We start from the raw sequence: 16,062 nt of genomic DNA, 5'->3' as shown, positions 1-16,062 counted from the left end.
CTCCACTTCTTCACACCCTGCTCTGTCTGACTTCAGTATACCTTATCTAGGCTTCACCATTGCTGGGACAGGCTCTTCTCATGGGCTCCCCAGGCCCACCTCAGAGTTATGGGGTCACAGTAATTATGACAACGTATTGTGATGTTCATGGGTCTTCCAAGCTACTTTGCCACACTGAGACCATGGGCCATGCTTTCTTCCTTTGCATTCTCTGCATGCTTTGTGAGCAAGGACTCAGTAAAGATCCTTAGTAAGAAGGAAGGAAAGTCAGGGGCAGTGTCAGCAAGCACTCTGTGACCCCATTTTGTAAACTTCAGTTCTGTCCAATGACTTAGTATTGGGGACCCTCAAGACAGAGTGATATTCAGACAGCCTAGGAAAATGTGGCACACACAACAAATGAAGGCATCACGTGTCACTGAGCTGAGTTGTGCCCTCTCAAAGCTGCGTCATTAGAAGGGATCCAAGGAATTAAGATCGGAAACTGCAAAGAAAGCATTAACCTTTTAGCCTGAGGAGAGACATCTCCCAGAGGGAGAGGATACATCTTCGCCCCTTTTCCTTCTGGTCACAGACTGAGATGGCTCAAACACAGATCGAGAAAGAGTGTGTTAGTTCACGGGAGAGGGCACATCTTCACAGCTGCTGATGTGTGTGAGGCTATGCCCCAAGAGGAGAGAGGGGAATTACTCATCCATAGGAAAAAGCTGGAGCAGCTGTGGAAACTCGGGCTGATCCCCAACACCCAGCACTGGGGACACAGGACTTAGGACACCAGGCCGGTGAGGGTTCATCAGCTTGTATGCTAGTAAGCGTGAGATGGAAGATGATATAATGTCTTCAGAAACATCTAGTTTCCTCAGTAATGCCTTCAGGACCAGTGGGTTCAGCGGGACTCAGCAAAGCCCGGAGCACTGCCCTGAAGGACACGCTGCCAACACACGCCAGACTATAGGCGTGCTACGTCTCCTGTCTCCTCCATACCCAGAAAACATTACAAAAGGTGGAAATTGTTGGCAGTGCTCCCAGGTGCGGGGCAGGGAGCAGGACCCTGTGGATCACATCCTTTCCTTACTAGGAAAGCATTGGCTATTGTGGAAACGGTCCCAGGCAATTCTGGATCCCCTCAGCACTACAGTCATTTTGATAGCTTCATGTAGCACCAAGTCGTCACCAGCTCTATGCTAGACTCTGGAGACAGATGAACAACCGGCTGGAACCTGTCTCAGCATGCAGCGCACGCTGGCATGGGACCCGAACCAGACTCCCAGGAAGAAGGTCTCCAGAACCCTGCTGGAGGCATGTACAGTGGGGCACCAGTTTCCAGAAGGTTCTGACTCCTTTAATGCTGGCCTAGAGAAGGCTTGCTCCAGGACAGACAGAAACACTCAGAACTCTTCTGTATGTGCCTGTGTCTGAATATGTCCCAGATAATAAAAGACAAGTGTCGCCACGGGATTCAAGAGCAGGGACCCGGCCTTGCTGTGTGTGGCCCTGGGTGCTGGGCTTCAGGCAGGGCCGCGATGCCGCTTTCCTGCCAGATCTTTCTTTCTGGATGTCCGGGGCTGCTTTGGCCTGCTTCCTTGTCCTCGGCCAGGAGCTTTCGGCACAGGGTACACCTGAGACGTGCTTCGGCTGAGTTGGAAGTTAACCTGCAAGGGCAAGGCAGAAGCTGAGTGCCTGTTGGGACTCCCGCCCCCGCCCCGTCACACCAGGTTCTAATGGTAGGGTACTCCAGACTCGGCAATTATCTCCCAAAAGAGAGGTACAGAATCAACCACTGATGACATGAAGTGTGTGGCTGGATGGACTAAATATTAGCAAAAAAAAAAAAAAAATCCTATTCTCACCTCCAATCACGCTTTTGCTTACACCCTGCTTAGGGCAAGAGTGATGAGTGGAGGGGTCTCCATCTCTATTTCCCTCCTAGTGGCTGTGTGAGTCACCGGTACCATGCCCATACATGCCCAAGAGTGTCTCAACCTTCTGTGTCTCAACCTCCTGCCCCACGGCTTGGCAACCAGGATCGGAGAGATAACAGACATTGCCTGGCTAGACTCTTTTTTCTTCCTGAGATAGCGTCTCACTGTGTAGGCCCAGCTACTTAGAACTTGCTTTGTAGCCCAGGCTGGCCTTGAAATCACAGAGATCCCCTTGCCTCTGTCTTCAGAGTGCTAGGATGAGAAGGTGTGCGCCACCACATCCTCCTGGATTTTTAAACCCAAGATTACATGGCCATCAGTGTGATGGAAGGGCTGTGTACAGCTGTCCTCTAGCCATGGAACACAAATGGGAAGATGCTGTGGACTGGGTGTTCGGGTGTGGGGCACTGGGTGTGGGGTACTGGGTGTGGGGCACTGGTGTGGGGCACTGGTGTGGGGCACTGGTGTGGGGCACTGGTGTGGCTGCAGAGCCATCACCAGCGGCAGAAGAGGAGGGGGTGACACCATGTCCTAACTACACTCCCCGAAATCCCTTCCTGTAACAGTCTCAACTACTGAAGCAGCAGGGAGTTAAAACCACGCCCTGAGTTTCCTGCCTCTTCCATAAAAATCCATAGCCAGATTTTCTGCTAGTTCTGTAAAAGGGGAGGGGAGTCGGAGCCAACTGTATGAGACCATTTCCTACTTTCCCTTTAGTAAACACATAAACCCAGGAAAGGAAGAGAAGAGACCTCAGGCAACAGGGGAGGAAAGGCCGAGGAAAGAGAAAGGCTCCAGCGTCTGCAGGGAGGTGGGGACAGCCGGGAATTCTGGGCCCTGGGAGAGGTTTTAATCCTCTTAATTGTAAGATGAAAACCCTTGAGGAAACATCTTTTTTCTTTCCTCGGGAAAGCGGCTAACGGCTCTAAAATTAAAATGGAAGCCAAGCAGAGGGCAGTGCAATCAATGAACAGACTGGTGGCCGCTACTGCCTCTGAATATCACATCCAAATGACAGACTGTGCCTCCGGGTTATACTTGACACAACGGATGGGTATGCTAGTTTATTTAAAGGACATGGAGGGTGGGAGGGAGAGCGAACTACGTCAAAACAGGCGTAACTCGGGCTGTGGAGCTGTTTACATTTGGCGGTGAACAGGCTTGCCTACAGCACATGGTTTATGTATGTGGCTGCTGCTGGGCATTTGATGTTAGGGTGAAAGGGGGGAAGAAAGGGGCTGGCTGGCTGGGAAACAGGGTTCTGCATGATGGGGGGCTGTCTTCTCTTCCTGTCTGTCAGTATAAAGCATGTGCCATACAAGTGTGAAGACCCGAGTTTGAATCCCCACAAGCCACTTACAGCAAGACACAACAGTGTGTGTGTTTCTGTGGTCCCAGTGACTCTGCAGCAAGACTGAGGGCAGAGACGGAGCATCCCTGGCAGCTCCGAGGCTAGCCAGTCTGGAGCACACACACCGTGCAGCAGACAACAGAGAGACCCGGCCGGCCGGCCTCAACTAAGGTGGCAGACAAGGACCGACACGGAGATTGTCCTCAGACCTCCACACAAGTGCCATCACGACACGTCCATGCCCTATCCTCCCAACACATGCTCACACATTCATATCCATCACACACACACACACACACACACACACACAGAGAGACAGAAAGTACGTAGGAGGTGTTTGAGGGGGCGATGATCTTTAAGTTTCAGAGGAATTTTTAAAAGACCTGAAGCTCTCTTTGCTCTGTTGACTTACAGGGTTCTGCACATAGGCAGGTAGCACAGTGTGAGTCCCTGCGACACACTAGGAGGTGAATCCCACCCCCACCATCCACCCACTGTGTGATACTGAACAGTTACTTACAGGTAGTTGTGAAGGTTAAAATGGGTAATTGTGGGAAGCTCTCCTACAGTATCTGATGCCCAGCAGCTACTCAAAAGGTACTGAGGACGGCATTCAAAAATAGGAAATGGTTGAGTGCATGGAGGGCTGACAGCCGTGGTCCCTTTATGCTCTGAGGTTCTGACATAACATGATCTACAGTGAAAAGTTCCAGGCTGTAAGTCAATGGTTCTTTGCTTCTCATCCTCTCTATAAAGTAGAGCTGTGGAGAGTTGAGCATCGCAGGGGGCTGGTCCTAGGTGGCCGCAAGGGGAAGTGAGCCTGAGACCACAGGGCACAGCCGGCTTGCAGATCGCCACCTAGTGGTGGTCGCTGTTCATGGTCTTGAAGAATGCAACCAGGGCTTACAAACTAGCCTTGTTGTGCACCTCTGTGGACCTGTGCTTTGTCTTTGCAATCCGTGAGAAGGAAGTGTTAGCACTAATGTACAAAGGAAGAAGCAGGATGAGAGAAACAGGCTGTATCAAAGAGACGAATCAGGAAAGGTCAAGGGGAACCCAGCAACGGGCCTGTTTAAGACCCTGCGTGACATTTACAGAGCAGCTAAGGCTCAGCCAGACTCACCAGTGTTGGTCCCGCAGGCCCCACGGTCACAATCACTGTTTTTGGGTCATACCCTGGTGCCTTGGCGGTGACAGTATAAGTCCCCGGAAGCAGCAGACGGAAGTAATCCCCGTGTTCACCTAGACGTCAGAAGGATGTAACTCAGCCAGCTGACTTCAAACCTACTTCATACAGAACCTGGCTATGAAAGTGATCTGGGGGTTTAAGCTGACCACAAGCCTGTTTTTGGTTTTGTTTTGTTTTCTCCCTCACAGCATGATGAAACCCATAAACAGCTAAACCACTCAGAAGTAAGATCCTCCACAGGGGTCACTCCTGGGAAGGTTTCATTGTGCTCTGCCTCAAACTACAGTCTGTTCCAGATCCCGGGTCTAAAACAGACTCATGTCTAGTAAAAAATCACTAGGGAAGAGAAAAAGTGAACATGTCTGTTACTATTTTGCCTGCTAAGAAAACTTTGAGCCCTCTAACATTTGAAAAGCCATTGCAAAGAAACAACCTCTGTTTGAAGAAATAGTATCCCAAGTCTAAAGTTATATGGAGGCAGACTTCACCAGAGAGAAGCAGAAACTACCGTGGTAAAGAGCTGTCAAAGAAAGAAATGGACTGCGTGTAAAACTGTGGGTACTCGGGAAGCTGAATGGAGGCCCTGGACAAGCTACCCAGCTGAGCAGTGTGCACTCTGTACTAACAATCCTGGGGATCCGGGTTGGACAACCAACACCCGGGAATGTTACACATGTGAGAATCAGACTAAGTGATCACTAACGGTCTGGCTTGAAAATCCTGCTTTTTCTCTTCTCCCCCCACCTCCTCTCTGTTTTGAGACAACAGGGTCTCATGTGACCCAGGCTAGCATCCAAGTCACTATGCAGTCTGGCCTCAAACTCATGATCTTCCTACCTCAGCCTTCCGAGTGTTGGCATTACAGGGGTGTGCCACCGCGCTGACCAGAGAATATTATTTTTAATATATTTTTTTAAAAGACAGGGTCTTATATAGCCCCAAACTTGCTATATTGCCTGAGGATGGCCTCAAATGTATGATCTTTATGCCTCAACCTCCCCAGTTTAGGGATTACAGGTGTGCATTACCATGCCTAATTTGTGTGGTGCTGGATCTCATGCATTCCAGTCTGGTCTTAACGTCACGATGTAGCCAAGGATGACCATGAGTGCTCCCAAATGCTAGGATTACAGATGTGTGCCCCCGTGCCTAGCTCATTCAGTGCTGGGATTGGACCCAGAGCTTCTTGCACGTTAGGCAGGTACTTTACCAAGCTACACCCCAGCCCTGTAATTTACTTTAAAATACTTTAGCAATGCAGTGTGTTATTATGCACATATTGGACAGTTTAGGTTATATCCTGAAACTGTTATTATCTTAACTGGGCGCTCACATTCAGGGGTGATTAGCAATTGTGTTACAAAAGCTCCATTCTATATGTTTCTTCAAAGAGGCTATCTTCACCTGTAACCAACAACAGGTGCCCTGCCAGGCAGCCCATCAATGTTGCTAAGGAGAGGAGTAACATCTATTTCGCATAATGGATATTGAACACGGGGCCTATCCATGGTATTTGTTCTTAGGGGCTCTGACGTTTTAGAGACCTTCCCATCCTCACTTAAATGGGTGAGAACCAAGCCCAGAAGCATGTGCTCTTGGGGAAGGTGCTGAGGTCCGAGCTCTGCATGGTCCCATGTGCAGCCACTGGGCTGGAAGATTCCCGATTGTCGGCCAGACAGAGGTGACACAATTCTTTTAGAACATTGGCTTTTCCTTAAACAAGCCTGCCACTGAAGAGGCTCTGAGACCACCTTCAGGGACATGAAGCACAGATTTCATCTAGCCTGGACAGACAGCCATGAGCTATGAGATGCCTGGTTGGTAGCAAACAAGGTTGTTTTGGGAAGTGAGTAGCTACAACATCCATGAAAAGCCAACACACAGAAACTCCTACGAGTGGTGAGCAGTTGACTAGGAGGGGAGGGGGTGCTTTGCAACACTGCTCTTCCATGAGATGACTCTGTTACCTGTTGGCATTCACTGTCCCTTGACAGAGTCTAGAATCACCCAGGATGGGCTTCTGCATGCCTGTGAGGAATTACCTTGACTGTGTTGACTGGGGTGAGACTGCTCACCCACTGTGGGCGGCACCACTCCCTGGCTGGGCTCCTGGGCTGTGCAAGTGAAGAAAAGGAGCTGAGTTCTAGCATGTACACCCTCATCGATCTGTTTCCTGATTATTGATGTGGGTTGACCAGATGCTCCAAGCTCCTGCCACCTTGACCCCTGACTATGATGGACTAGACCCTGGAAGTATGAGCCAGAACAAGCCCTTTCTCCCATAAGTTGCTTTTTATTTTCAGAGTACTTTATCATAACAAAAGCAAAAGAAACCAAGACAGTACCCTTCCAGCAGGTTCTAGGTAATTCCAAGACTATCCTCTACTGCTGACCTTGCCTCAAATCAAGTCTATAGGAGGAATCTTGTTGTGGAATATTATTTTAAGGTGTGTTACATTTGTTTATGCTGTGGAACATTTGCTTTAATGATGCAAAGATGTGTTGCATTCTTTATGTTGCATTTGTTTAACTCTGTGAAGCTGTGTTACTGTGTCTGTCTAAAACACCTGATTGGTCTAATAAAGAGCCGAATGGCCAATAGCTAGGCAGGAGAGAGAAACAGATGGGGCTGGCAGGCAGAAAAAATAAATAGAATAAGAAGAACATTAGAGGAAGAGGAGCAAGAAGAGAGATCAAGTAGCGAGAGAAGGAGGAGGATGCAAGGGGCCAGCCACCCAGCTACACAACCAGCAATGGAGAAAGAAGCAAAGAAAGAAAGAAAGAAAGAAAGAAAGAAAGAAAGAAAGAAAGAAAGAAAGAAAGAAAGGAGGGAGGGAGGGAGGGAGGGAGGGAGGGAGGGAGGAAGGAAGGAAGGAAGGAAGGAAGGAAGGAAGAAAGAAAGAAAGGAAGGAAGGAAAGGAAGGAAGAGAAAATAGAAAAAAGTGAAAGCCCAGAGGCAAAAGGTAGACGGGACGACTTAAGTTAAGAAAAGCTGGCAAGAAACAAGCCAAGCTAAGCCAGACATTTATAAGAATGTATTCATTTGGGAGCTGGGTAGTGGGCCCCCCCAAAAGAGGCAAAGAGTAAAACAACCAACTATAGAATCTATCAGCTTTTCCTAAATGGACATGTGGGAAATGCCTGATACAGAGGGGAGACTAAACATGAGTGTTACCGTCCTTCTCGGTCCTATTCCATGCCATCATTATTAATTAATATCGCCAAGCCCAGAAATACTCCCAGTAAGACTATCTCCACAGTGGTACCTGGGCTCTGAGTAGGAGCTCCGTCTGCATCAATGCTCCCTGCTCTCAGAGCCTGCTCACTCCAGAAGTGAAAGAATTTCCTCATCAACATCTGGCTGCTTGATGCCATGCTTCCTTTTTTGCCCCCATATCTGGCACCCTTCCTTCCTCCAGTTCCTCACCCACAGCGTCCTTGATAGCTGGTCGCTCTGGCTTACAAATGGTCCCCAGTTCTACTGAAGGAGACAAGAAACTCCCTTCCTGCCTACCTGAAGTGACATCGTGGTTGATCCCAGTGACAGAAATGACAGCCCCTGTGAGGTTGTTAGAGTTCTCATCAAGCACCATTCCCTTGATGCCCTGGTGAACCTGCAGGAGACAGTGGCCGACAGCAAGTTAGAATCACAGAACAGCTGTGCAGTGGGAGAGCTCTGGCCTTTCTCATGGGTCTGCACAGTCCATCTTCACTAACACCATGGCAGCAGCCTGCAAAGCTGTACTTCACCGCTCTCCCAAACCCCAATTCCCTTCTCAGTAGATGGGGTGACCCTGCTAGAGACTCAGTCAAATCATACTGCCTTTCTTCTCAAAGCCCAACTCAGCAAGGCCTTAGGCTCCTGGGCTGGTCTGTAAGGCCACAGTCCCCAAGAGCAGCCCAGCCTCATGACAGCTACCCTCTGCCTGGTTCCAAAGATCTGCTTCCATTCTAGCCGTGCTGCTCATCTAAACTTTTTAAAACTCTTATTAATTGTATGTGTTTGGGTATTTTACCTGCATGTGTGTCTGCACACCATGTGCATGCCTGGTGTGCAAAGAGGGCCTCAGATTCCCCGGGACTGGAGTCACCAATGATTGTGAGCCACCATGAGGGTGTTGGGAGTCAAACCCAGGTCTTCTGAAAGAGCAACCAGTACTCTCAACCGCCAAGCCATCTCTCCAGTTCCTCATGATCTAATCTTGAATTTTGCTTAAATTAAAGAACTTTAAGTTGTGATAAAGGCTGTCGAGATGGTCTAGTGGATAAAGGTGTGTGCTGCTGAGCCTGGCAACCTGAGTCTGATCCCGGGACCCAAATGGTGGAAGGAGAGAACAGACTCCCTCCTACAAATTGTCTTCTGATCTCCAAATAAACACCACGGCACGGATGCACCTATACCTACACACACACACACACACACACACACACACACACACACACACACACACACACTTTAAATTGTGATAAAATACTCATACAGTCCAGTTTATCAGATACATTTGTAATGTGTGCCCAGCATAATGACTCGTTTCTAGAACTCTCTTCATCCGATGACACTGAAACTGCTCTCCTTAAGTAGTAACTCCCCATCACTAACTTCTGGGTTTTGAAAACCCACCAATCCCTGGGCTTGCTCTAAGCTCAGGACTTGAGATCCCACCAATCCCCACCCTGGAAATCTCCACCCCCAAGAAACCCTGTACAAGTTTGCCTTTCAGTTCCCTGCTGCTTCTCACCTGAGCAGAGGCGGCCACCCTCTTAGATCTTTCCCAATAAATCTCTTCTGTGAGGTGTGACTTGGTGGTATTCCTTGGCTCCCAAATGCCAGGAGACCTTTCCCCTCAGAGCTGCAACACTTGCACCCCCACTTTCTACCCCACCTTCTGCTCCTGCAGCCCCAGCCGTCACTCGGCATTCTGTCTCTATGATTTTAAGAACTCTCTCTAAACAAATGGAGTCACATAATATACGTCTGTTTGTAACTGGCTTATTTCACTTAGCATAGTGTCCTCAAGGTCCATCCGTGTCAGAGAGTACTTTGTTTTGAAGGCTGAATAATATTCCTTCCTGTCTGTCTGATTCCACTTCTTTGGGATAGAACAGTGCTGAACAATAAGATAATTTTCTTTTGATTGTTTCTTTTGCAGATTTGGAGACCCACGTTTGAGTCTCTCTCATGCCAAGCGAGTACTTCATCATCAAGCTGAACTTCAGGCTGATTTTTAATTGTTTGGAAGTGCGGTCCCATTGTTTCCCACAGAAATGATGCCACCTCTCATTCCCAGCCACAGAGCTCACGGAGTCCAGCCCCCCCCCTCAGCCTGCTCATTCCTGGGTTTGGCAGAAGCTGCTCCAATGCATGTGAGTGGCAGCTCCTTGGGGTCAGTGATGCCGGGCATGCTTTCAAATGTGCAGCTTGGCTTTTTTTCATATATCTATTTTGGAGGGCCCTGCCCCTGCTCTATACACCTGGTGTCCCTGCTCTAGACACCTGGCCTGACTGCGTCCCTGCTCTAGACACCTGGTGTCCCTGCTCTAGACACCTGGCCCGACTGTGCCCCTGCTCTAGACACCTGGCCCGACTGCGCCCCTGCTCTAGACACCTGGCCCGACTGCGCCCCTGCTCTAGACACCTGGCCCGACTGTGCCCCTGCTCTAGACACCTGGCCTGACTGTGCCCCTGCTCTAGACACCTGGCCTGACTGCGCCCCTGCTCTAGACACCTAGCCTGACTGTGCCCCTCTGATCTTTGGACTCCTTGTTTAAGAATCACTGTCACCATAAGGCTTTTTTCACAGCATTTCTCTTTTTAACACTTTACCGAGTTTACTTTCTTATTTTGTTTATTGTCTGTCCTGGTTAGAATGGCAGTTCTATATAGACAGAGATATGCTTGTTTACCCAGAGTCCTCAGCTTATAGTTAAGTGTCTGACAGACAGTGATGCTCCAGGACACTGTAGGGAAAAAAAAATCCCACGAGTAGAGCATTTGTTGCACTGAGTCAGAGCCAGGCCAGGCCTGAGTCCACAGGAACCCCAGCCACCACCGGAAGCTCCTCTCCTGTGCCTTACCTGTTCCAGGAACTGGATCAAGGCTTCCCGGTTACCCAGCCACTCCCGCTGCAGCTCCTCTTGCGGGGGAAACTTGTTGCAACTCAGCTCTAGTGTGATCTCAAAGCAGTTGGTGTGGAGATAATTGAAGTCTTGCATTCCTAGGGAAAGAGGCAGCAGCAGGTCTTCCTGTTGGGCACCCACCATCACCCCATGCCATCTTTCTCTTTATCACAATTTCTCCACTACATCCTCATCACCTTCTCGTCTACCTCCTGACATCTGTTAACTTTTATCTACACGCGGCTGTCCCCCAGTCTCAGGTGTGTCCCTTTCTCTCTCTCACTTTGTGCTCATATCGTCACCTGAATCCTTTATGTTCTACTGCAAGCTGCAGGAAAATGTAACGGAATTCAGCTACTACCACAAAAGCTACTACTAGGAAAGGTCAAGGACTTTTCTGAAGGTCAAGCCATGGCTTAAGAGGTCTGGGTGATATTTTATGTATATACATATATATAATGATTCCTGCAATGATTTCCTTTAGGCTATGCATGCTTCCAAGAACTCATAACAGTGTTTTTTATCTGAAATATCTATCCAGCATCCAAGGCCAAACGATCTCCTGAATTAAGGCAAATTAAGCTCAGATCCTCCTTTCTTATACAGCCTTAGCGGTATTTGTACTAACATTATAGACTCCTAACATATACCTGACCACCTCTAGGAGTGTAGTTCGAGCACAAAAATTCCCTTTTTCTGATATATTGACTGATTTTAGCTCTTAGTTGACCTCCTCCTTTACCACTCCCCTTTTGGGTTGTAAAAGAAAGCCTGACGGTCACTGCCTGAGGAAGACTCTCATCTGCCTTTATGGCCCTGTAAGAACTCAAGCCTGGTGACCTTGCTTTAGCTGGAGCACTGCTATTGCATGGGTGTATAACTGTAAACCTCAGACTGAGAGAGGATTTGGAGGATTTTGACTGGAGAACTAGATGGAGAACTAGAAGAATGAGATGGAAGATGAGGAAGAGCCAGATGGGGAAGAACGAGATGAGAAAGACCAAGATGGGGCAGAACTACGATGATAGAATTAAGATAGAACCTAGAGGGGACAGCAGATAAAGGTAGAGAGAAATCAGGCAAGAGAGGAGCTAGGCACGAGAACAGAACTGAAGCTGTGTAGACAGAACTTTATCCCAGAGGAATAAAGTAGACAGACAAAGAGCTTGGTGTACTTAGATTCTTTTTATTCACGCCGTTCGCAGCTTCTCTTCTGGGCCCCTGGGAAGAAGATTATTATGGCTGGACCATAATGATTTTCGAAAATGTTTCTTCCATTTCATGATTTGGTTCCCCTTCCGTGTGTGTGTGTGTGTGTGTGTGTGTGTGTGTGTGTGTGTGTGTGGCTTGAGGAAGGTATTGGGTGTCCTGTTCTGTCACTCTCTGCCTTACTCCCTTGAGAGAATGTCTTCCCCTGAACCCAGAGCAAGCTCTCCACCAGCAAGCACAATAACGCTCCTGTTCCCTCTCCAAGTCCCAAGGTGATGGGGATTTGAACCCGGGTCCTCATGTTTGTGCAGCAAAGGCTGTTGCTCACTGAGCCACCTCTATGGCCCCTGATTTCTCCTGTCCCTCTTACTCCTGTCTCCCACTGAGTGTGCCCAGGTGCTGCTTTCAGGAGAATGGCATTTCTCTTTGAGCTGTGGTGTTCTGCAGACCCGAGAGGCAAGAGGAGATGGACGTTTGCTTCATGTCTCCCACAATAACCAGATACACAACTGTAATCTGAAAAGTGGACTCATGGAAGAGTGGCAGACACCTGTATTTTATCTTTTTTTTCTCTATCATATATGGCTTCTTCTGAGTGTTTATATTTTTCACTTAGTAAATTGGATCAATTGTTTCAGTATTTTTTTGATTATTAGAATGATATTTATATTGTACATTTATTTGGATTAAAATTAATCAGTTCAAAGATGTCTATTCTACCAAGAGTGACCAACCAACTCACTGTAACTTCTGATCGTTTTTTTTTTTTTTTTTTTTTTTTTTAGTTTTTCGAGACAGGGTTTCTCTGTGTAGCTTTGCTCCTCTCCTGGAACTCACTTGGTAGCCCAAGCTGGCCTCGAACTCACGGAGATCTGCCTGGCTCTGCCTTCGGAGTGCTGGGATTAAAAGCGTGCGCCACCACCGCCCGGCCCTGATCTTTTTTTATACCTGACATATACTCTTAAATTTACATATGAAGTGTCCTGACTCAATCTGTTGTCTGTTCAGATGCTTCTCAGTCTTCTACCCTCAACAGCCATATCTGCTTGGCAGCATATCTGGATTTCTGTGATCCTGACCATGGTCCAGATGTATTAACCAAAATAATTACTAACTAACTGAAGAACAGAAGTAAAAAATAATTGTCATGTTATACCTGAAGTAACTACTATGTTCTGCCAAAGCAGACGTTGCAAGGTTACTCTGTCCCTCATCCAATATTGATGCAATTGTAAGTTTTGTCTTTAAAAATGCTGTACACCATTGGAGCTTTGGCACCAAGAGACATCAAGGCATGAACCAGCTCTTGGTCACTAGCCAAGATTAAAGGTTTCTTATTCTCTTAATTGGCTTAATCAGTGTGGCTGCCCATATCTTTCTACATGGAATTATTACACATATAATCTTAAAATGATATGAAATCACAAAGGGCCTGTAGATGTAACCAACCTTCTTATTAAATAAGAAACACAGAACCAATGCAAAGACGAAAGCAAAGAGGTCAGAGCTAAGAGCTAAAACCTTACCCTTCCTCCTGCAGTGGTCCTACCTCTCCGAACTCACTACCCCTGTGTTAATGTCTTTATATAGTGTTCCTGTTCTGCCTTCTCATTGGTTGTAAACCCAACCACATGACCGCCTCGTCACGGCCTGTCTGTATAAGCCTCCAGGTTTTCCTTGCTTGGTATTGAGATTAAAGGCATGTGTGTCCAATAATGGCTGTATCCCTGAACACACAGAGACTTACCCAGCTCTGCATACCAAGTGATGGGATTACAAGTGTACACCACCACTGTCCTGCTTTCCTATGGCTTGCTAATAGCTCTGACCCCCGGGCAACTTTATTTATTAACATACAAATAACATTTTAATACAAATAAAATATCACCATAAGGGCCCACCTCCCCCAAAGCCAAAATAACTCTAGGAATAAAGCTGGAGACCTCACTTTTGATATCAAAGTTACACCAATCAAAACACTAAATAAAAATAAAGTTAGATTCATGTATAATGCCACACACAAAGATGGTCATGGTGGTTCACACCTGTAATCCCAGCACTCAGGACGCTGGAAGATGAGGCAGGAGGATCATAAGTTCCAGGTCAGCCTGGGCTACACAGCATGACTCAAGTATAAAATAAATAAATAAGTGTCAGCATGATGATACATCCCTTTAATCCCAGCACCTGGGAGGCAGAGGCAGGAGGATCTCTGTGGGTTTAAGGCCAGCCTGGTCTACAGAGCAAGTTCTAGGCCAACCAGGGCCACATAATGAAGTTTTATCTCAAATGAATGAATGAAACTCTTATCTCATAAATGAATGAAAGAATGGGTGAATAAACAAAGACTTCAATAGATGCTGGTCTAAAGAAGATGTACAAATGGCTGGTAGGCACATGAAAAAGATATTCAACATCATTAATCTTTAGAGAAATGTAAATCAAGCTTCTGTATGATGCCAGCTTGCACCCACGAGCTGACTACTACAGAAAGAGGAATACAGACAGAAAATAATGAGTGCTAATAAAGGTGTTGAGAAATTGGAGCCTGTGTGCTGTTGATAAGACTATAAAATGGTACAGCTACCACAGAAGAGAATTACCACCTAATCTAACAATTCCAGCTCTAGATATGGATCCAAGGGCACTGAAATCAAGATCTCGAAGAGATGTTTTTACATCCATGCTCATAGCAGCTTATTTTCAGTAATCAGAAGGTAGACAGAACCCATGTTCCATTGATGGGCAGTGTACAAACAAAATGTGGTGGATGAATGTATTGGGATTCTGCCTTCCGAAGGCAATGCCTTGATGAGCTGTGAGAATGCCACATTAAATGCAATAAACTAGCCCAGACTCAAAAGACAAACACTGCATGATTCCAACATGAAATATCCATGTTAGTCAAAATCATGGAGAAGTATGGCACTGGGGCAGGATGGGAAGAGTCTAGAAACAGGGCTGGTGCTAATGGCACAGTTAAAAGTGTGATCAACAAGCCTGATGTGGTGGTGCATGCCTATAATCTCTGTCCTCCAGAGCCAGAGACTGGAGGGCTTGATATGAGTTCAAGGCTAGCCGGACCATAGAGTGAATGCTAGGCCAGCCAGGGCTACACAAAGAGAGACTCTGTCTCAAAAGATCGAAGTGGGGAAAGAAGTACGTATTTGTCATTGAATACCTCCATACCTGCACTGGGTCATATGTGCTCGCTTTCATACACACACGCACACTCACCCACCACACAATACATGAATAAGTAATTTTAAAGGGTTATGATGGAGCTGGGTGGGTGGGATGCTCCTGTAGTCCCAGTTCATGAAAGAGATGAGGTAGGAGGATCCCTTGAACCCATGAGTTCAAGACCAGCCTAGACAACAGTAAGAACTAACGACAAGAAAAAGGATGGTAGGTTCTGTAGTATTTTGTCACAATAAAAACTGAAAAGTAAGTATCCACTTAGTTAACTTCCACTTGTTCTTTGGGCTGATGAGAACAAGCTATTATAAAATGAGTGCAGCGGGCTGGAGAGATGGCTCAATGGTTGAGAGCATTGGCTGCTCCTCCAGAGGACCCGTCAGACTTCCAGCACCCACATGGTGGCTCACAACCATCTGTAACTCCAGTTCTAGGGGATCCAAAACCTTCTAGCCTCCTCAGGCATCAGGCTCTTAAGGGTGCACAGACATGCACACAGGCAAAACACATGTACACATAAAATAAGAAAGAACAGAGGAAGTTGGAGACTGGTGGTCAATTTGGTTGTCAGCTCTGCTGGACCTGGATTCCACTAAGAGATACACTGCTGGGCATATCTATGGGGGTCTTCCAGTCATCTGAAGTGGGAAGGCCCACCCTAAATATATAGGTGACATCCTCTGGCAGAAATCCAGATAAAAGGTGGTTCACAGGAAAGCTTTGCATGTGGCCTGCTTGCCTTTGCGTCTTGCTGGTGAGCTCATCTATCCTGTTCTTAAGTTCATGTGCTCTGTGGCTGCCATCCACCCCGACACTGGAACCCAGCTTCGTTGGTCTTACAACATGGGCTAAAGACCATCCGCTCTTTAGGAACCCTCTAGGCCTTCAGCACCAGACTGGGGGTGCAAAGAGACCTAGCTTTGTGAGCTGAGCAGGTTCCAGGGCCTCGAATCTTCAGTGTGAAGACAGCCACTGTTGGATTACCCAGACTCTATCCTATAAGTGATTCTAATAAACTCCCCTCTTAACATACGTTCATTCTATGGATTATGTTCCTGTAGAGAACCCTGACTAAT

The 16,062-nt window shown here is 47.3% G+C and overlaps 1 protein-coding gene across 1 annotated transcript in view; it reads right to left on the bottom strand.

Annotated features, from left to right (window-relative positions):
* Positions 1 to 1,457: 1,457 nt before the first annotated feature.
* The window catches only part of Cpn1 (carboxypeptidase N subunit 1), a 33,868-nt gene continuing 19,263 nt past the window's right edge, over positions 1,458 to 16,062 (bottom strand). Inside the window, exons 6-9 of the mRNA XM_059246474.1 lie at positions 10,538 to 10,677; positions 7,977 to 8,076; positions 4,397 to 4,515; positions 1,458 to 1,652 (exon numbers count right to left, since the gene is read on the bottom strand). Coding sequence (XP_059102457.1) covers positions 1,509 to 1,652; positions 4,397 to 4,515; positions 7,977 to 8,076; positions 10,538 to 10,677 — 503 coding nt within the window. The 3' untranslated portion in view covers positions 1,458 to 1,508. The remainder of the gene's footprint in view (positions 1,653 to 4,396; positions 4,516 to 7,976; positions 8,077 to 10,537; positions 10,678 to 16,062) is intronic.

Source organism: Peromyscus eremicus, chromosome 1 (assembly GCF_949786415.1).
Source record: "Peromyscus eremicus chromosome 1, PerEre_H2_v1, whole genome shotgun sequence".
NCBI lineage: Eukaryota > Metazoa > Chordata > Mammalia > Rodentia > Cricetidae > Peromyscus > Peromyscus eremicus.
This window is presented reverse-complemented; position numbering and strand designations above follow the sequence as displayed.